General features: G+C 38.3%; 1 protein-coding gene across 4 annotated transcripts in view; it reads right to left on the bottom strand.

Moving 5' to 3' along the window:
* Window positions 1–321: 321 nt before the first annotated feature.
* CCDC14 (coiled-coil domain containing 14) overlaps window positions 322–22,565 on the bottom strand; it is a 49,519-nt gene continuing 27,275 nt past the window's right edge. For all 4 annotated transcript variants that reach the window (XM_036747493.1, XM_036747495.1, XM_036747494.1 and 1 more), the window contains 4 exons: window positions 13,795–13,877; window positions 4,652–4,870; window positions 4,447–4,579; window positions 322–1,478 (listed from right to left, as the gene is read on the bottom strand). In XM_036747493.1, coding sequence (XP_036603388.1) covers window positions 497–1,478; window positions 4,447–4,579; window positions 4,652–4,870; window positions 13,795–13,877 — 1,417 coding nt within the window. In that variant the 3' untranslated portion in view covers window positions 322–496. The remainder of the gene's footprint in view (window positions 1,479–4,446; window positions 4,580–4,651; window positions 4,871–13,794; window positions 13,878–22,565) is intronic.

Below are 22,565 nucleotides of genomic sequence, written 5' to 3'. Positions count from 1 at the left end.
TACTACTACCATTTCCTCATGAGCTTAACATTCCTTAGCCCTCTGAAACTTGGCTTCTACCTCCACCATGATTGAAAATGTATTCTTAATGGTCACCAATGATTAATTTACCAAGTCTAATGGAGTTTCTTCAGTTCTCATTTTTCTGGGCCTCCTCACACTATCTGATAGCACTAACTTTACCCAAATCGTAATGGTATATTTGAACTTAATCATTTAGCAGCTAAATGCTGGACACAATTCACAAATCTCTCCTAGATAATTAGGATGCTTGTTCCCTAAAATATTAATTTTCAAAATGACAGATTTCACGAATTTCATAGTGTCAATTCGATGCAATAATAAATTTAATTTATTCCACTGATAAGTTAATTCCACTCATAATTTAAACTAATATAAAACACTCATTATAAAGACACTCCAAAAAATAGAGCATAAAGTATCAAAATATTCTGCAACAAAGAATGGACACACTCAATTTTGTTTTCTTTTAGATTCATTTCTTCAGCATGCCAGTCTGTAAAGTTTTCTGTAGCCTAGTTATGTTGGCATCCAATGCTGCAAGGCCATTTCTGAAGTCCTGTTCATCATGTGAAGTGAATGAAGAGAGGGAAGACATACTCCAGTCAGACATTCTTGACATTAAATCGGAATTTAAAAAGCTGTAGTCACAAAGAGTACTGTTTTTCAACAGAGAAGTGGCAGTTTGACATGCCAAGGTATTATGACCTGTAGAACTGTCCACAAAGTCAGCAGGGATCTTACTGATTACCTCCCTTATTTTCATTAGAAGCTGCTCATCTTCTATGTTAACTGCCCTTATCTTTTCAGATACAACTTCTGTTTCGCTCTTCAGAGAGGAAGTATTAGGGAACTTTTCAAAATTAGCCTCCGCATCTTCTGAGGACGTAAATAAAGAGATGGGCTTAAGAAGCTCATTTTGTTGTTCAGAGCCAGGAATTCCACTGCTGCCAGACAGTTTAGAGTTAGACACATTATTCGGTGGCAATGGACTTATTCTTTCAGGGCTGGATTTCTTTTTAGAGGAGCTTATGGCAAATGGGAGGTAAATTGTCTCATCATTCGGTCTGTATTCATCATCTATTAAGGTGTCCGTCTCACTCCCTATTTCTGCAAGTATCTTTGAATGATATGGTAGAGTCCCAAGGTCTACCTCATCAGCTGAACTTGGAGGTTTATGTTTACAGACTTCAGGGTTTAGGAAATTTTCATAAGGCACAACTGGCACTCTCCCTTTTTGATCTTCTTTTAAAAATGATGATTCTGTGTGAGTATAAATTTGGTCGTTTTCTAACTCTTTAAGGTGACTCATGGAAAATCGAGGTGGAGATTGTTTACATTGTAGATGTTTCTCATGCATGTCTAGAAGGGATTTGGTAAGCACTTTCTTAGGCTTATAGAGAGTGTCGTCCACACTGAGGTTTGTGAGGAGTTGTGTCATGTTGTTCTGCAAAGTCCTGTTGGGAGAAATTTGGTATATTAGTTATTTTTCCTGGCCAATGTATATTTTTCCTTTGGCAGTAGCTCATTTCCGTTTTGAATAAAATGTCACAGATGGCTTAGGTTTAATCTGGACTGCATGGAATAATTTACCCCAGATACTTTAACCACCTGCATAGGTTAAAAGCATAAAGGAAAACACTGAACTTCTAGAATGTTTTTGACTTTGCAAGGGAAAGTAAATGATTTTATGACAATAGCATTTCAACTGTAATATTTTCATGTAAAAAGAGATTCAGAAAATAATCTCTTGTAAAATGTGAATTCACAGAAATATACATACATACATACATATATATATATATATGGAGAGAGAACGAGATAGTGCGAACACTGGAAGAACCCTTAGAGGTCATCTAGTTCAACCTTTGCCTTCTGCAGATGAGGAAACAAGCCCAGAGAAGTGAGTCAATTTGCCCAAGGTCACACAGGTGCTAAGTGGCAGAAGTGGGATTTGAACTCAGGTCCTGTACCTGCAGTTCAGTACCTGGTTTGTAATTGCATACTTGGCTAAAATACAAGAAATGGGAGGCTAGATGACAACTTGTCAGATATGAGACAGAATTCATAAATCAGGTAGGGGCTGGGCTAGATGGCACTCTACTGTAGCTTTCATTTCTAAGATACTATTTTTTCCAATTTTTTCACGGTATCTCAAACAAAAAGCAAGTTATTTCCTTCCACTAGGCATATACATACAAAATATATTGCCCTCTAGTGGTCATTATCAGAACAGCATGGCTAAGGTTTATGTGCTGGTGAAACTGGTTTCAAGAAACAGATTCCTATAAAAGTTTTTTGTAAATCAGCTTTATGTAAATTGAAACATTTTCCACTTGGTCTACATCATAATTTTGAAAATGGCTTTTTAAAATTTTTGATTTTTAAGTAAGTAGCAGCATTTTTTTTGCTCCTCTAACCACAAGTAGTTAAAAAATTATAAAAATGTAAATAAATTAGAGGAGCATATCTTTAAAGAACCTTCTAACTAACAAGGCTGGGAGTTCTGTACTGCCATGCTGGATTTTCTTAAAACAGGGAATACCTATTATACATTTTCTACTAGTCATTAAGCACTGGGAAATAATACTTTTACAAACGTAAAGAGTCAAGAACAAGGCATAATCCTATCATTAAAAATAATTTGTAGAAATGTAATATAATGGATATCGGTAAAGCTTTTAACATGTAAAGTATTGATACTTATTCTACAAATGAAAGTAAAAAAAAACTCTATGTATTTAAAAAGAAAGTCCCCAAATAATTCCAATGAAGACGTTATTCCTATTTTGATCATACAGCAAAAGCTACAGATTTCTAAATTTAAAACAAAAAACAAAAGGATGGTGGTCTGGGGGAAAAAAACTATCTGTTTCCATAATAAGCCAATGGATATTTTCCCCTCAGGCTACTTATTAAAAGTGTTGCCATGTAAATATGAATCACCAGGTGCAGTATTCAAGTGCTTAGAAGAACACTTTCTATTACTAATGCTCCATTTCTCACCCCTTTTTGCATAATTTTAAACCATGAGTTAAACTAGAATCTAAAAAGAGTGATCGTGATAGCAGTAATCATTTAAAAGTTTAAGCAGCATGTGGGTGAATGAAATAAGTGAAAGCTTGTGACATTTGCCAGCCAACATTGTTACTTTCTGACCACCACAGACAAAAATATGAAGGATATTCCAAAAATCTGTATGGAGTTACTATCTATAGGCTAGTAAAAACAGAACACTTGTGTCTACTTGGGGTAGAATGAGGCCCAAGAAACTGAGGAGGGGGCTTGCACACTTATTTGACACACTAACTGCTGTTGTTCTGTCCATTTTCAATGCCTCTTAGTTTCTAAGTAAGTTTCTAAGAAAAACAAACAAAAAAACCTCACAAAACCACAAACTAATCCTGACCACCAGTGTTTTTAAAAAATGGGCCAGTTTCAGGATATTAGCTTAAAGAAAAAAATCAAACTATTTGTAGATTCAAGCCTGTTCCTAAAATGATACCATAAAGTCATAGACACTGTTGAGATTAACATGAACTTAAACCCAGTATGCCTAAACCCAGACTCAAATACAAAAAACCCTCTTAGACTCAAAATAATGTTAAAAACTGTGTGTATAGTAAGTAACCTGCAATTATTTTTGGAGTTGTACCAAATCCTATGTGTACCTATGCCTAAACATATCTGCTAGTCTCCTTGAATCATTAAAATGTCCAATTAAGCAAATTAACCTACCTAGGTTAACTGGGAGTCACGACGCAGATGTCATGAAAAGCAAAGTGAAAAAAGGTATTAAACACTAGGGAAGATGATTGAAGCAAGCTCTGGAATCTCCTTTTGAGGAGGTCTTTAAAAAAATCCTAGGAAAATATTCCTCTGATTGAGATGTTTTAAGTCCTAAAGGTTGGTTACAGCTGGAGATGGAGTGAGAAAGAGAGGAATGTATTTTATGTGGATTATTTAGTATCCCATTTGGTGCATAGATTACAAAGTACATGAATGAGATTGCTAAGGTAGCTCTTGTGAAAAGAAAGGCCACTAAGTGGGAATTAAAAACAAGGTTGTTGTTACTAGTAACTATTACTAGTTACCATTATAGGAAAGGAGATCTCTCAGGAATGAGCAGGCACTGAGTTTGATTCAGAAAAAAGTTCCTCAATAGCAGGTCAAGGAGAGCTCACCTCCTTTTCTAGATGACAATAGAAAAGTAGAGGGCAGATGATATCAGAAACAGTAACTTTGGATGGTCTTGGGCAGTGGGAAGGGAAGGAAATAAATACACTGAATTGAATGACAGAAGGATGTTGGGGATAGTTAAAGGTATGCTGTAGACAGTCAGGGCTCAAGATCCTTTTTAACTCTTAACTTCTGATAAGATAGTCAGATATGACAACTACCGTGTTATTAGAATGAGAAGATTACCTGGTTAGTTCTTTTAGCCGGATAATTTCAGCTTCACGCTGATGTAACGTTATATCCAGGATCTTGTTTTCCTTTCTACATGTTTCTAGTTTAAACTGGTAGGTTTTCACATTGGCCAAGGCTTCCTCCAATTCTAAAACATAAAAGAATTTTAGTTTTCATTTTTAACAGAAATATGATCATTTGCCACAGGTCAAATACATACCAATTTTAATCTTAGCAATTTCCATTTCAAAGTGCTTCTTATTGTCAAATATTTTTTTATCTTTCTCTTGAAACATCTTGACATACTTCTTGTACTCTTCTTTCTGGCTTTCAATCACCTTTAAGAGCTTGTCGTTCTTACTCTTCAGTAACTTCTGATTGCTTAATGACTCCTTCAGCTGGGTGTGCAGGGACATATTGAGTGACTGCGTAGAAATTACTGTTAAGACAAAGAGACCAAAATTTGTTTCTAAAGCTTAAAGTATACACGCATATAGGTAGAGACTCAAAAGGAAAATTAGTAAAATCTAAAATTTTCATCATAACGACTTCAATGCTCTGTGGAAACTCTGCATATAATGAAAAACATTTAACAAGTCATGCCTTTCTATTGCCAGCGAATATTTCATACCTTTTAAAGTGATAGTTTTATTTTCTTAACCTAAAAATAATATATTCCAAGGATGATCAATTTGACCACATAAGGGGACTAGAATCTAACACTGTTAAGGATTCTGTCAAAATTATAATAAAACTTTTTTAAAAACTGGGAGGTATTTTTGGTTAAAGGGAACTCCTATGTCCTTATACCAACTTACATCTTTTAAAGTATAATGCTACTTGAAAAAAAACAACCCTCCGCTGATGCCTTTTTTAATACTGAATTCAGTTCTGGAAACAGCCCTCCCATATACCAACTTGCCCACCTTCCCTCATAATTAAGATTAAAACAAAAACAAGCTCAAAAACTCAGTAAATCAACACCAACCAGGTCCAACATTATTATGGTGTTTGTGAATATTATTCTCCTGGTTCTGCTTTTTTTCTGTATCAGTTCATATACATCCTTCCATGTTATTCTGATTTTCTCATGTCCTTCTTAACCACTAAAAATATTGCTTGCACGTGCCTCTTTATAAGTTTCCTTCTGCTCTCGTCTGTGTAATTTTAATGTACCACTGATGTGATCTTTTCTTTTTAAAATTATCATTACCTTCCCACATTCCCTCTCCAAATAAAAGCCTTCCCTTGTAACACTTCAGTAAAATAAAGCAAAACAAATTCACATTTTTTTGTCCTAAAATGTTTGTCTCATTTTGCACATCTCAATCATCATCCATTGCCTTTCTGGCAAGATGGGAAACATGCTTTGCCATCAGTCTTTTGGAGTCCTAATTGGTTAGGGCACTGATTAAAAATCTTAAGGCTTTCGAAGTTGTTTGATTAATATAATATTACGTATTTATTTATACAAGTCTTCACAGGTTTCTCTGAATCCATCCCTTTCAGTATTTTTGATGGAAAAATAATATCCTATTGCATTCATATACCATATTGTTCAGCTATTCCTCAACAGATGGATGCCCACTTTATTTCTTGTTCTTTGCTACAAGAAAAAGTGCTGCCTTAAGTATTTTGTATACATGGGTCTTTTCTGGAATAGATGTCTAGTAGTAATATCTCTGGATCAAAAAGTATGAGTGTTTGGAGCCAGACTGTTCCATCTCTTCTCAAGACTGGTTATTTTAAGTGCTCAGTATTTGGCTTTGTTTTAATATTCTTTTCATTTACTTAACTACAGTCCATGTGTACTTTGTTCTTCTACTTACCTTCCTCTGCATCAGTTCATACAGATCTTCCCATGGTTCTCTCATGTTGAAAATTTGTTGTTTCTCACAGAATGATAATACTCCTTTTCAATTATATAACACATATACTATACATGCGTGTGCGTATGTATATATAAAACAAATATATAATTATATAATGTTCAGCCATTCCCCAATACCCACTGTTTCCTGTTTTTTTGCTACTACAAAAAGTCTGTTACAACCTTTTAAGAGAACACCTACAAAACATTTTATTTTTTAAAATTAGGTGAAATAAAAAAGGAACAATGGATACAAGGGTATTTGTAGAATACTAGTTTTTTTTTTATTGACCACAATATTTATCAAATTTGGGGGGATGTTTTTCAGCTGTTTTTTAGGACAGAAAAGAATCATATGAAATATGTACCCAAAACAAAAAGAAAAAAAAAAGAAATATGTACCCAAGATATCAACATATCCAAACCACACATGGATGGTTATTACCATTAGAACACTGGGGTTCCATTACTTATGAAGTGAAGTCAATTCTCTTCTTTCAAAACCAGGGGACACAGGCTTTAAGTCTGGCCCAGAGGAAGGTAAATAAAACCCTTTTATACTACCTAGAGCTCCACAAGCCAGTGAGGAACTTGATATAGACAATGTATAGAGAACACTGTAGTTCAATCCAGTTCATCAAACACTGCCTAATACTGCCAAGGTACGACATCGGAGATTAAAGATATGAAAATGAGAAATGTGTGTGTTTGTGTGTGAATGTATAACTCTGTCTTTAAAGAATTTATAATCTAGTAGAAGACAAGACAAATATGCAAATAACTGTAATTCAAACAAGAATGTAATACATTCACAGGAAAACTCAAATAGGCATGAAGAATTTGAGGAGGAGGAAGGGTCACTTACAGAGAAAACCAAATTAACTGGTTCACTGAGGAGGTGGCAGTAGGGCTAGACCTTGAAAGAAGGTCACAAATGCAAAGGTCGAAGACTGTGGGACAAGATTAGAGATCAGAAATGGATAATAGTTAAGGCCAGCAGCAAACACTACATAAGTGTAGGCAATAAAAAAAAGTTTTTTGTTCAGTCTCCGGATTTCACCGGTGTAGGGAATTGCTAGTAATGGAAATTCCCTTCACTGATTTAGATCAGCAACCTGTTTGTAACTTAATAGTTTTGCAGAGTTGCTTTGGGCACCGAGAAATTAAGTAACTGGCCAATGGTCACACAGCAAGTATGAGTCAGAGTCAGGACTTAAATTGAGGTTTTCCTAACCTCAATTCTATCTTCTATCTACTATACTATTAAGAATCTCTCAGACAAATTCTTAAAAATAGGAACAATTTCTAAAATATCTTGTGTTCAAAGTTATATGTAATATTTTATCTAACAAGTTACATTTGATTTAATTAAGTGTGAAATTAGAAGAGTAAAAATGAGAAGATATGGTGTGAGACAATCTATACCAGATCTATATCAAACTGGTTTTGCTGGAAAATTAGGAATTAGATAAAACAGACACTACCAACATTTCCTTAGAAAGTTCAGGCCAACTTCTAGGGCTGTATCCCAAAGAGATCATAGAAGTGGGAAATGGACCTGTATGTATAAAAATATTTATAGCAGCTCTTTTTGTGGTGGCAAAGAATTGGAAATCAAGGAGAAGCCCATCAATTGGGGAATAGCTAAACAAGTTGTAGTATATGAATGTAATGGTATACTACTGTGTTATAAGAATTGAAGAGCAGACGGACTTCATTATAGCCTGGAAAGACCTACTTGATCTGATGCTGAGTAAGAGGAGCAGAACCAGGAGAACATTACACACAATTACAGACATACGGTATCTCTGATGACTAACTTTGGTAGACTTGGCTCTTCTCAGAAATACAAGGTTCAAAGACAGCTCCAAAAGACTCATGATAGAAAAAGCTATCCACATCCAGAGAAAGAATTACGGAGTCTGAATGCAGATTGAGGCAAACTATTTGCTCTCTCTTTTTTCTTTTTTCTTCTTTGTTTTGTTTCTTCTTTCTCATGATTCATTCCATTGGTTACAATTCTTCTTTACAACTTGAATATTGTGTAAATAAGTTTAACGTGAAGGTATATGTAGAACCTATATTGGGGGAGTGGGGAGGAGAGGGAGGGTGAGAAAACTTGGAACCCAAAAACTTGTGGAACTGGGTATTGTAAACTAAAAACAAAAAAATAAATTAAAAAAAAAAACACCTAAAACCAGAAATAACCAATCATTTAATCCATCAACGGACTTATTAAGAACTTGCTATATATGGGCCAATGACTAAATAAAAACAAATAAGCAGTCTCTGAACTCGGGAAAAAAAAAAAGTTCAGGCCATGTACCACAATGCTGGAGACCAAAAGAGCCTAGAAACCATCTCAGCCAGAAAGTATTCTATCCCCTATGGGCAGCTAGGTGACACAGTGGATAGAGCACAGGGCCTGGAGTCCTAAAGACTTAGGCTCTTCAGTTCAAATCTGGCCTCAGACACTTCTTAGTTGTGTGTTAAGTCACTTAACCCTCTCTGCCTCAATCTCCTCGTCAGTAAAATGAGCTGGAGAAGGAAATAGCAAACAACTCCAGTAACTTTGCTAAGAAAAGCCCAAGGGGGGGGGTCACAAAGAGGTGGACATGATTGAAACGACTGAATAATTTATCTCCTTGCCAAATGGAGAGAAATAGAAGTCAAGGACAATCCCTTATTTGGAATATAAATTTTGTCTATCAAATCTTATGGAGAAAGAAGGTAGGTGATTAACAGCAGCATCACCTTTTAAACAGCAAGCAGCAGGAAGGGGGAAATGTTTATAGAAAACCTGTCGATAAACCAAATTAAGCCAGATCATCCCTGAGGGCATTTAAGATTGAAACTGGGAGGACGATAAAAATGAAAAAGATTTGCAGGGACTTGAATCCTTTCATGGATCTGTGATCAATCAATGTGGGTACTCCCTCCAATAGCAGAGATCACAACCTTTCATAGCTTCTCATTCTATGTGAGGTTAACAGCCAACATCCTGAGGCACTGGTAGGCTATCTGCTGTTCATCTTTTGATCTCTGCACATTACTATAAGATCAACACGTTTCCTTTTCTAATCATACATCTCTTTAATGATTATTGTTTGTTCTTTGTTCTCCTAGAGGACCAATGACATCATAGGTAATGTCTTGACTTGTGCACGAATTAGATTTAAGTGAGGCAGAGCTGCACAAGGTTGTCACCTTCATTCTCTCTTCCAGAATGATCAAAGCCCAATGGCAAGATAAAAGTCAAGATGACTGGTGATGGCCTGGGATGAAGAGGATGACCTTGGCATTTTCAATGTCTGACCAAGTTCCACGTGCTCCACAGTGTCTGCTTCAGCTGACTTCATGGTCATCGGAACAAATTGTTCTCAGTCTGCCTACAGAAGTTTTCACATGTTTGAGGAAGACATTCCTTAACTTACAGACAAGGCCTGTTGGTTATTCTCAACCTGGCTGGGTTAGCTTGTCTGCCAAGATGGTTTTGGCAGGGTGTGGTCACTGAGCATGCTACAGCTTCTTGGCGCCATAGGTGAGTGCTAAGTGTCAGGTGAACACCAAAGGTGGAGGAACAGCCCTGAAAAGGGCTCAGCAAGCCCTCACACCAGAGGTGCTAGTCCTCCCTGAACACCTCACATACTCCTTTACATCTCTTTAATGATCTTTATGCCATTGCTCTTACACAGTTGTCTGGTGGTAATGTTATAGCCTATTCATGTCCACCATGCACTTCTCTATTGCCAAATGCCTGAAATAAATACAATTGCAAGAAATGGAAACAGTAGGTGCTAAAATTTTTGGACTTCTAATATTTATGGCTCACACATAGAACTATATGTGATTTTTCTGTTTGTATGGGCCCATGAGATTCCATGTGTAGGGATCCAAAGGAATATCGATTATTTTATAAAAGGCATTTCCCTGAATGGAAACAGCAATGCTTAAGGCCTCCAGGGAATCAAAAGACCACGGAAGCAGAGATAGCTCTGCTCTGAAATTTACTCGGGATTCCTCTCTTTATAGGGAAAGCAACAGACTTGGTAGTATTTGGAATAGAGGGAGATGGAAAAAATGGCCTTGCAAAAATTGGGACAAAACCCCTATGATTTTTACTTTGAAGGTGGGAAACAACATCAACGTTGGGTTCAATATAGTTTTCACATGATAAAGAAAGCCATTATGGGGAAATGACGGACTATGGGAAATCCATAGTCCAACTGAGAAACAATGGACCTGGTAGAACCCTAGCTTCCAACTTCCTTGAAAATAAGCAATATTGAACGAAAGTCATGGCAAAGGAAAAGTGAATTATTTTTTTTTATTAAGGGAATGCTTTGAAGATTGCACCAACTTGAGGTAGTCATTACTAACCATCATTTATAAAGAGCTTTAAAGTTTGCAAAGCACTTTTTTATATTTATTATTTGAGCTTCACGACAACCCTGTAAAGTTGATGCTATTATTATTTCCATTTTGCAGATAAAGAAACTGAGGCTAAGACCCGCTAAGTGACTTGCCCAAGGTCACATAACTAATAAGTCTTAGGCAAAATTAGATCCAGGTCATCCTGACACCAAATTTGGTGCTCTATTCACTGCCAACTTAACTACTGCATTCATATATTACCTCCCTCTCAAAGCATATTATACACATGAATGTATTAGGCCTCAGCAACTTCTAGGGACATGTCTTCAGGCCCCCTAGTTTTGAGGGCTGTTTGCCAACTAAGGTCTAGTGGGAAGGGTTGCTACAGATCTAGCCCTAAGAAAAGGGGACCATTCACCTCTGATGGGAGACTTAGGTAACTATCAAACTTAAAGAAGTATTATTCATGAACAAGAAAAAAGCATCTGTCAATCATGTTTCCTTTCCTCACCAAAAAAGGGGGAGGAAATACAAGAAATGGGATTTGTTTACTTTTTGTTTCAAAAAACTTTTAATAAACACAGAAAAAAAGGAAAAAGAAAAAAGAAAGAGTATGGCCTGCTTGTTGTAAAGTTTAAATAAATTTCCACTTCACCATTAGAGCTTCTTTCTACCCATAGAGCTACTATGTTAATTTAGTCCTTGTCTAGATGAAAGTCTCTTAATTGGTCTCTTTGCTTCAAGTCTCTCTCTGCTCCAATCCAACCTTTGCACTGCTGCCAAATTGATTTTCCTTAAGCGTAGACCTCTCCATCAACTCCAGTGGCTTCCTATTGCCTCGAAGAAAAAAGGAAACTGCTCTACTTAACTTTTAAATAGGGCAGGCCTTCCCAATCTGGCCCCAACCTATCTTTTTTAATTAATTTTTTTCAATGAAAAAATCATCTCTCCTCATGCGGAAAAAAAGCAGAACTCTTTAACAAATAACAAGCAAATTGTTCAACGGCCATGTTCAAAATAATACATTTCATTCTGCACCCTCAGTCCGTCACCTTTCAAAGTGTCAAAGAGGTGGGGAGCACGCTTTATCATGAGTCCTCTGGAATCATGGTAGTCAAAGTTCTGAAGTCTTTCAAAGTTGTCTTTGAACAATGTTTTGGTTATTGCACAAATTATTCTCCTGATTGTACTCACTTTACTATGCATCAGTTTGTACAAGTATTCTTAAGTTTCTCTAAAACTATCCTGTTCCATCATTTCTTATGACACAGTACCATTCCATTCCATTCACATGCCATAATTTGTCCAGCCTTTTCCCAATGATGAATAACTCTTTAGCTTCCAGTTCTTTACTAGCATAAAAAAGAGCTGCTATAAATATTTTTGTATATATGGATCCTTTACCTCTTTGTTTGATCTCTTTGGGGTATAGGTCGAGTACTGCTATTGCTGGGTTGAAGGATATCCACAATTTAGCAACTTTGGGGGCATAGTTTCAAACTGCTTTCCAGAAAGGCTGGACCACTTCATAGCTACACCAACAGAGCACTAATGTACCTATTTTTCCACAGCTCTTCCAGCATTTGCCATTTTCCTTTTTTGGCCAACTTTGTTAGTCTGATAGGTGAGGCAGAACCTCAGAGTTGCTTTGATTTGCTTTTCTCTAATAATTAGTGATTTGGAGCATTACTTATTTTTTTCAAATGGCTACTGATAGCTTGAATTTCTTCCTCTAAAAACTACCTGTTCATACCCTTTGACCATTTGTCAACTGGGAAATGTCTTTCATTCCTATATATTGGAATCAGCTCCATATATATCTTGGAAATGAGATCATTATGAGAGAAATTCACTGCCAAGATTTTTTCCCAGTTTATCTGCTTCCCTTCTAAATTTAGCTGCATTGGTTTTGTTTGTGCAAAGACTTTTATATAATCAAAACCGTTTATTTCATCGTCTGTCCCAGCCTGTCTTTTCACCCTAATTGTATGTTATTCCCTTCCTACACCTGCATTATAGCCAGACTGGTCTCTTCACTTTTTTTTTCCACACATGGCATTCTCTCTCTTATTTTTATGTCTGTCACTGGTTGTCCCCCAAGCCTAGAATGTACACTTACCTTCCTTACCTCTACCTCGCAGAATCCCTCCCTTTAAGATACAGCTCAAATATCACCTTCTACTTAAAGCCTTCCCTAATCTACTCTACCCCAATTGCTGGTGCTCTCCCTCCCTCCCAAACTATCTCGTATTCAGCTACTTTGCATCTGTTTTACTGTCTTTATATTTATTTTGCATAAAATGTATGTACCTGCCACCTCCTTTATTAGAACCTAAGCTCCTTTTGAGTAGGGATTGTTTCATTCTTTATGTTTGTATGTCCAGCACTTAGCACGGTTCCTGACACATGTGAGGCACATTATAAAACCGATTCCTCTCATTTAATCTATTTGTAATGTAATAAACATAGCTGAGTTCTACAGATGACTTTTGAAAGATAATCTTCCTGGCGGTAGCTACATGCTTTCTTGTTTTAGACAGTAACAATAGTTATCATTCACCTAGCACTTTAAGGCTTACAAAATGCGTTACAGGTATCATCTCATTTGATCTTCACAACAGTCCTGCAGGGCAGGTGCTATTATTACCCCCATTTTACAGATGAGGAAACCAAAGCACAGAGTAGTTAAGTGACTTGCCCAGGGTTACACAGCTGGTAAATCTCAAAGGCAGGATTTGAACTCAGATTTTCCTAATTCCAAGTTTGGCATTCTAGCCAATATTCCCCCTAGTTGCACTGATAAGCTAAATATTACAAAACCTTATTTAATATAAATGTTTGCTGAGTGAGGGGTATATTGTAGTCAATGTGCAATTGCAACTTTTGGAATATAATTATAAAATCTACACTTCTTATTTTGTATTTTTTCCTAATTAGTCAAATACTGTCTACTATTTCATTAAAAAATTAAACATGTTAAGGGCACTGAGAAGAGGTACTAAAGGAGTGACCCCCTCTTTCTTAGATTTTCCTTTTCCCTAACATTCTTTTAAATCTCTAGCAGATCCAAAGACATGCATATACCAACGGACACAATTTCTTAATGTCACACTACTTACATTCAAAGTTGCAATCCAGGCAATCGGATGACTTTGTTATTTTTTCTTGTTCTCTGAGTCGCTGGCTTAAGGCTTTCAATCGCCTAAGTTGAAATAATAAAAAAAAAAACACAAAAAAGACCAGGCTGCTTAACAGAATATATATGTCTTTGAGATGTTTATCAAAAAAGAAGAAATAAAATCATACATAGGAGTATATATGAGGCTGTATACATCAAACCAGGCCCATCCAAGTTTGCTCCTTGGTCAGTCAAAAGCCAGTTACTAAGCTCCTTCTAGGTGCCTGTTGCTATGCTAAATAATGAGAATACAAAGAAAAGCCAAAATAGTCTCCATTCTCATGGAGCTTCCATTCTAACGCACAAGAAAATATGTGAATACATTTAAGATGTATACAGAGTACATAGAAGGGAATCTGAGAGGGAAAGGCCCTCAGTAGCAGCTCCACGAAAGGCCTTCTGCAGAGAGGTGGGGTTTGAGCTGAGGCTCGAAGGAACAGAGGAAAACTAGGAGGCAAAGTAAGGAGGGAGAACATCCCAAGCATGAGGGGACAGTAACTGTTAAGACAAGTGATGGGAGATGGAGGGTCACGTGCAAAGAACACCAAGTCGGCCAGTGTACCTGTGCAGAAGGGAATAAAATATAAGAAGGAGACATGCTAGGAAGAGCTTTAAATGCCAAACAGGGGCAGGCACATAGCAGTGCTCTACTAATGGTGAAACCCACTAGAGTTTACAGAACAGGAGAGATGTCATGGGCAGACCTACACTTTAGAAAAAAGTCTTGGGGGGCAGAGCCAACATGGTGGCTGGAAAGCAGGGACTTGCCTAAAGCTCACCCTCAGGGCCCTCCAAACACCTATAAAAATGGCTCTAAACAAATTCTAGAACTGCAGAACCCACAAAATAGCAGAGGAAAGCAGGGCTCCAGGACAGCCTGGATGGTCTCCGGGTAAGGTCTATTGCACCATGCTGGGAGCGGAGTGGAGCAGAGCCCAGCATAAGCCACACTCGGGCCAACCAGAGCCAGGTGGAACAGGCCTTAGCACACTGAATCGATAAGCTGTGGCAGTTACCAGACTTCACAACCCACAAACACCAAAGACAACAGAGAAGGTTAGTGGGAAAAAACTGCGGGGACAGAGGGAAAGGAGTTCGCAGTAGGCTACCACCCTGGGGGTGGCTGAGGTGATGCAGCTCTGAGGCTGCTTACAGAGCTACAACTGCAGTTGCTTCTGGCCCCAGGCCCACCTGGTGGGAGGAACTAAGTGGCGGATCAGAGCAGGAGTGCAGAACCCGCTTAGATCTGAGTCGCAGTCCGTGTTGGTGGTTCTTGGGGGAGGAGGAGCGCTGGTGCAGCAAACCTTGCTGTACAGAAATAGCTCTGAAAACAACAGGGCAGCCCCTCAAACTTGGGACAAAGTACTCTATACTCTACAAGCAGTCATAACCCGATGAAAAAATCAAGGGTCAAGTAAGTTGGCTGGGAACATGGACAGGCAACGAAAATGGACTCAGATTCAGACTCAGACTTTGGAATCTTTCTTTGGTGACAAAGACGAGGACAACATACAGCCAGAAGAAGTCAACAAAGTCACAGAGCCTATATCAAAAGTCTCCAAGAAAAACATGAACTGATCTCAGGCCATGGAAGAGCTCAAAAAGGATTTGGAAAAGCAAATTAGAGAAGTAGAGGAAAAATTGGGAAGAGAATGACAGTGATGCGAGAAAACCATGAAAAACAAGTCAATGACTTGCTGAAAGAGACACAAAAAAAATACTGAAGAAAATGACACCTTAAAAAATGGACTAATTCAAATGGCAAAAGAGCTCCAAAAAGCCAATGAGGAGAAGAATGCCTTGAAAGGCAGAATTAGCCAAATGGAAAAGGTGGTCCAAAAGACCACTGAAGAAAATACTACCTTAAAAATTAGATTGGAGCAAGTGGAAGCTAGTGACTTGATGAGAAATCAAGATATTATAAAACAGAACCAAAGGAATGAAAAAATGGAAGACAATGTGAAATATCTCACTGGAAAAACCACTGACCTGGAAAATACACCCAGGAGAGATAATTTAAAAATTATTGGACTACCTGAAAGCCATGATCAAAAAAAGGGCCTAGATATTACATTTCAAGAAATTATCAAGGAGAACTGCCCTGATATTCTAGAGCCAGAGGGTAAAATAGAAATTTAAAGAATCCACCAATCGCCTCCTGAAAAAGATCCCAAAAAGAAAACTCCTAGGAATATTATCGCCAAATTCCAGAGCTCCCAGATCAAGGAGAAAATACTGCAAGCAGCCAGAAAGAAACAACTTGAATATTGTGGAAACACAATCAGGACAACACAAGATCTAGCAGCTTCTACATTAAGGGATCAAAGGGCTTGGAATATGATATTCCGCAGGTCAATGGGGCTAGGATTAAAACCAAGAATTGTCTACCCAGCAAAACTGAGTATTGCTCCAAGGTAAAATATGGACTTTCAATAAAATAGAGGACTTTCCAGCTCTCTCAGTGAAAAGACCTGAGCTGAATAGAAAATCTGACTTTCAAACACAAGAATCAAGAGAAGCATGAAAAGGTAAACAAGAAAGAGAAATCACAAGGGACCTACTAAAGTTGAACTGTTTTGTTTACATTCCTACATGGAAAGATGATGTGTGTAATTCATGAGACCTCAGTATTAGGGTAGCTGAAGGGAATATGTAAATGTATATGTATATGTATATGTATATGTATATGTATATGTATCACACACACACACACACATATATATATGTATATATATATATATATATATATACATATATATATATATATATAGACTATGACAGGATGATATCTAAAAAAAAAAATCAAACTAAGGGGTGAGAGAGGAATATATTGAGAGAGGGAGAAAGGGAGAGATAGAATGGGATAAATTATCTCGCATAAAAGTGGTAAGAAAAAGCAGTTCACTGGAAGGGAAGAGGGAGCAGGTGAGGGGGAATGGGTGAATCTTGCTGTCACTGGATTTGACCTGAGGAGGGCATATACACTCAATTGGGTATCTTACCCCACAGGAAAGGAGGAAGGAGATAAAAAGGGGGGATGATAGAAGGGAGGGCAGATAGGGGGAGGAGGTAATCAAAAGCAAACACTTTTGAAAAGGGACAGGGTCAAGGGAGAAAACTGAATAAAGGGGGATAGGATAGGAAGGGGCAAAATATAGTCTTTCACAACATGAGTATTGTGGAAGGGTTTTACATAATGATACACATGTGGCCTATGTTGAATTGCTTGCCTTCTTAGGGAGGATGGGTGGGGAGGGAAGAGGGAAGAGAATTTGGAACTTAAAGTTTTAAAAGCAGATGTTCAAAAAAAAAATTTTTACATGCAACTAGGAAATAAGATATACAGGCAATGGGGCATAGAAATCTATCTTGCCGTATAAGAAAGTAAGGGAAAGAGGGATGGTGGGGAGTGGGGTGACAGAAAGGAGGGCTGACTGGGGAATGGGGCAATCAGAATATATGCCATCTTGGAGTGGGGGGGAGGGTAGAAATGAGGAGAAAATTTGTAATTCAAACTCTTGTGGAAATTAATGCTGAAAACTAAAAATACTAAATAAATAAATAATAATTAAAAAAAAGAAAGAAAAAAGTCTCTCTGGCAGCTGAGAGGAGATATACTAGAGGGAGACCAATTACAGTAGTTGGGGCAAGAGGTGATGAGGGCTTGAGTGAGGGTGGTGGCTGTGAGAATGGCAATAAGGTGATATATAGGAGATGCTGTAAAAGTAGAAATGACAAAATTTCACAACAGATTGGTGAATGAGCATGAAGAGCCAAAGATGATGCTGAGGCTGTGAGTCTGCGTGATACTGTACTCAAAGGCAATAGCAGAAGTTTAGAAAAGATGATGGTTTCAGGGGAAAGATAATGGGCTCTGTTTTGAACATGCTGAGTTTGAAATGCTGGAACACTTACTCTGAGGTACTGAAATGGCAGTGGGTGATAGAGGCCTGGAGCTCAGACCAGGGCTACATGGAGATCTGGGAATCATAGGCATAGGGATGATAACGAACCCATGCTATCTGATGAGATCACCAAGTTAAGTGTATAGAGCGGAAAAGAGAAGAGGACACATTCTGTGTTTTTCTGTAGGAGAAACCCAAGTTGTGATAAAACATCAAGGCATCATTCCTTTTTCCTCGATGTACAGGCAAAACCCTCAAAGATAAAATGGACCCTCTCTTAATATTCCTTTCATTTGTGGAGAGTCATAGTATTCCCCATTATACTCCAAAATAGTTGTTCTGCTTCTCTAGAATGTTCAGTTTGCTATCACTGTGCTTTTAAAAAGAAAGCCTTTTTCAAGCAATATAACTGTTAAAATGTGATCTGGCTACTGTTGTGATGTTTATCAACATTTTATAGGTATTTTTTCCCTTTAGTTTACTTTCTTTTTTCATGCTTAATTGATATTTATTAAGACACAGACACACAGACACGCGCACACACAATCTCTAACAACTCAATCACTTCTTTATGACTTTCTCTATGCCCAACAGAAGTTTCTCATTACTGGAATTACTCTTAAATGAGGTGAGGTGGGTTGAGTTGCATTATATTTAAAATTCCTTCCGATTTCATGATTCTATGAAACCTGCAATTTGGGTAAGTTATCCACTTCCCTATCCCCACTGTCAATTGAGTCAAAGGTCACAGAAAAATGTTAAACTGTGCTGCCAAAAAAGCTCAAGTTCTTCATGAAAACAGAATGCAATGAACATTTACTAATCTTTAATTACTATAAAGATCTGTGACTTCATTCTTGTACAAATCACAAATCCTGATTGCTTTAGAAACTCTTGTTTAATGAGATGCTACGGTCACATACATGAAGCATCTAGTGGACAACCCTCTGGGGATTAACCCTTCTCAGTTTTGCTAGGGCCAGGCCCTATAATACAGTCTATCCCCTTGCTGTATCAGAATTCTTTCTGGTTTTACCTCCTCAATCTACTCACTTCCCACAAGCCACTCCTCCACCCCATCTCAGCTACACAGAAAGATGGTCATACCTTGGACCTTGTCATAGCCCCACGACCACCTCTAGGTTCAAAATCTCCAAATTTCCTTATCTGACAATAATCTATTGACTTTTCACTTCTCCCTCTGCCTTCCCTTACAAAACACTGCTCTTCATCTACACTTGACCTCCAATCTCTCAAGACTTCAGTTCTCTCCCAAACTGTCTCCCTGTGTACCAATCACTGTGTCTCCCTTCTCATCTTGACTCCTTGATGAATCAATTCACCCTGCACTGTCCTCTCCTGAGTCCCTGAGTCACAGCACCCATCATGCCCACCAAGCCTCGACCTCAGATTATTTATTCCCAACACTGGAGTCTTCATTCCCACACTGATGAGGAACAAAGGTGGAGAAAACCATGTAACCATTCTGACTGGATCTACTACGAATTTATGTTGCACAACCTCGACCCTCGACTGGGCTGTCACTGCTGCTAGGCAATCCAACTTCCCTTATCAGCTCACTGATTCTCCACAGAGGCCCTTCCAAAATTCATTTCTCCCCAAACCTCCCAAGGTTCCTCCTCTCTTGAGAATCTTGCCTCATGTTCTACAGAAGAAACAGAGGCTGTTTCAGTGTCATAGCAATCAAACTGCCAAAGAATTAGATAGTGCCTACATTTTCCCTCCTCATTTTCATCTCAACCCCTTACAATCTGACTTCAGATTTTACCATTCTACTGAAAACTGCTCTCTCCATGGTTATTCTTAGTTGCCAAATCCAATGGCCTTTTTTAAAAATTTATTTTTTTATTTTTTAGTTTACAACACTCAGTTCCACAAGTTTTAAGTTCCAAATTTTCTCTTCCTCCCTCTCCTCCCCACTCCCCACCAAGACAGCATGTAACCCAATACGGGTTCTACATATACCTTTGCATTTATTTACATAATAGTCAAGTTGTAAAGAATTATAACCAATGGAATGAATCATGAGAAAGAAGAAACAAAACCAAAAAAGAAGGGGGAAAAAAGAGAGCAAAACTCTTTCTCTGGGTGTGCATAGCTTTTTCCATCATGAGTTTTTTGGAGCTGTCTTTGACCTTGCATTGATGGGAAGAGCAATGGGCCTTTTTTCCAATCCTCATTTTCCTTGAACTCTCTGAAGCCTATGACACCTGGTGATCACTCTTTCCTCCTTGATACCCTCTTGGTTTTCCTCCTACCAATCTATTCTTCCTCTGTCTCTTTTGATGGAGTCTCTTCCAGGTCACACCCTCTAATTGTAGGTGTCCCTCAGCATTCTGTCCTGGGCCTTCTCTTCTCCCTCTATACTTCCTCATGTGGTGATCTCATCAGCTCACATGGATTTAATTTCCATCTCTATGCTGATGATTCTCAACTCTATCTAGCCTGCCCCCATCTCTCTGCTGATCTTCAATCTTTTATCTCCAACTGCCTTTCAGACATCTTGAAGTGGATGTTCAGAAGATCTCTTAAACCATGTCCAAAACAGAACTCCCTATCTTTCTCCCTTAAATCTTCCCTACCCTCCTACCTTTCCTATTACTCTAGAAGACAACCTCATCCGCCAAGTCTCTCAAGCTTGCAACCTAGGAGTCTTCCTGGATTCCTATCTCTCACCCCCTATCCAATTTGTTGTCAATGATTTTTGATTTCCCATTTGCAACATTGCTTGAATATGCCCCATTTTCCCCTCTGGCACTGCCACCACTATGGTGTGGGGCCCCATTACCTCATGCCTGGATTACCGCAATAACTTGCTGGTGGGCCTGCCTGCCTCAAGTCTCTCCCCATGCTAATCCATTCTTCATTCAGTCACTAAAACGATTTTCCTAAAGCACAAGTCTGATCATGTCACTTCTCCTATTCAATTAACTACAGGGGTTCACTATTGCCTCCAGGATCAAATATGAAATGCTCTATTTAGTACTCCAAGCTCTTCATAACCTAGCTCCCTCTTTCCAGTCTTCTTACGCTTCACTCCCTGACATGTCCTCTTGATCCAGTGATCCTGGCCTCCATCTTTTGACACTCTATCTTTTGGCTCTGGGCATTTTCTCTGGCTGTCCCTCATGCCTGAAGTGCTTTCCCTCCTCTGTTGATTACCTACCTCCCCTAGCTTCCTTTAAATCCCAACTAAAACTCTACCTTCTAAAGGAAACCTTTCGCAAACCCCTCTTAATTCTAGTGCCTTCCCTCTGTTACTTACTTCCTATTTGTCTCATATGGCTCCCTTTGTGTATATCTGTTTGCAAGTTGTCTCACCCATTAAGACTGTAAAGCTCCTCGAGGGCAGGGACTGTCTCTTTTGTCTCTTTTTGTATCCCCAATGTTTAGCACAGTGCCCGGCACACTGCAGGTACTTAATAAATGTTGATTGATTGACTGATGGTTTAGCAGTACATCTCAAAGCTTGTGCTCTGATAATATAGCTTTCAAGAACCTTGAGTCACCTCCATACAAAGAAGAGACATCAAGAGGGCTTTGATGAAGAAATTATTATTCTATTTAAAAGGGAGCTGTGTTAAAGCTTGATCTAAAGTACATGAGACACACGAGTACTTACTGCTAACTATCCTTAATAATAACAGTAGCTGTTGTTGCTATAGCTTACATTTTTTAGTGCTTTTGAGGTTTGCAAAGGGCTTCATAAACACCTAATTTGATCCTCACAACAACCCTAGGAGGTGGGTACTATTACCACCCCCATTTTTGCTGTTCAGTCATTTCATTCATGTTTTGACTCTTAGAAAATCCCATTTTGAAGTTTTCTTGGTGAAGATATTGGAGTGGTTTGCCATTTCCTTCTCCAGCTCATTTTACAGATGAGGAAACTGAGGCAAACGGGGTTAAGTGACTTGCCCAGGGTCACACAGCTAGAAAGTATCTGAGGCCACATTTGAACTAAGGAAGAAGAGTCTTCCTGACTCCAGGCCTGGCACTCTGTCCACTGTGCTGCCTAACTGCCCCCATTTCACAGATGAGGAAACGGAGGCAGGCAGAAGTTAATCAACTTGCCTCAGAGTGTCACGGCCTGTAAATATATGACATATGCTTTGAACTCAGGTCTTTTTAATTTCAGATCCACTGCTCTACCCACTGGGCCACACAGCTGCTTAACCAAACTCTGGTTTATTTTAGGCACAACTAAAAAGCACAACTGCCAAGTTTGTATTGTCATTACTTCTTTTCTGTCTTCACTTTTCTTTTTCCTTCTATCACTCCTGTTTTTTTCCTCCTTTTCCCTTTTTCATTACTCCCTCTCCTGTTCCACCTTTTTTGTTTATTTCCTCATCTTTTCCTCATTGTTAGCTTCCTTTTCTTTCCCCTATTTATCCCATTTCCCTCGTATTTTTACGCAGTAACTATATTATACTCTTCAAAGACCCATCTTTTTTTCTATCTCCAACAGCAGATCAATCTATTAACCCCCTCCCACTCCTGTGGGAGTAACTGCTCTCCACATTCATCTGCTTCTTATGTCACAAATAATTTAGAATTCTGATGTGTAACAGAGAAGGAAAAAAGAGAGGGAACAATGACCTAGAGTTTCTACTTGTTTCTTTTCTAAAAAGGACAACAGCTGGCCTTATGCTTAATAACAATTCCGCATTTTGCATAGATATGCTTTGAACATGTAGCAATGTCACTTGAGGAAAAGTATAGTACTTTACTTCTCTAGGAATGTTTCCAGAATGACTTACTCTCTGACAACTTAATTATGTAAGTA

Source organism: Trichosurus vulpecula, chromosome 2, assembly GCF_011100635.1.
Source record: "Trichosurus vulpecula isolate mTriVul1 chromosome 2, mTriVul1.pri, whole genome shotgun sequence".
NCBI lineage: Eukaryota > Metazoa > Chordata > Mammalia > Diprotodontia > Phalangeridae > Trichosurus > Trichosurus vulpecula.
Note: the sequence above shows the minus strand (reverse complement) of the source record. Positions and strands in the feature narration are given on the sequence as shown.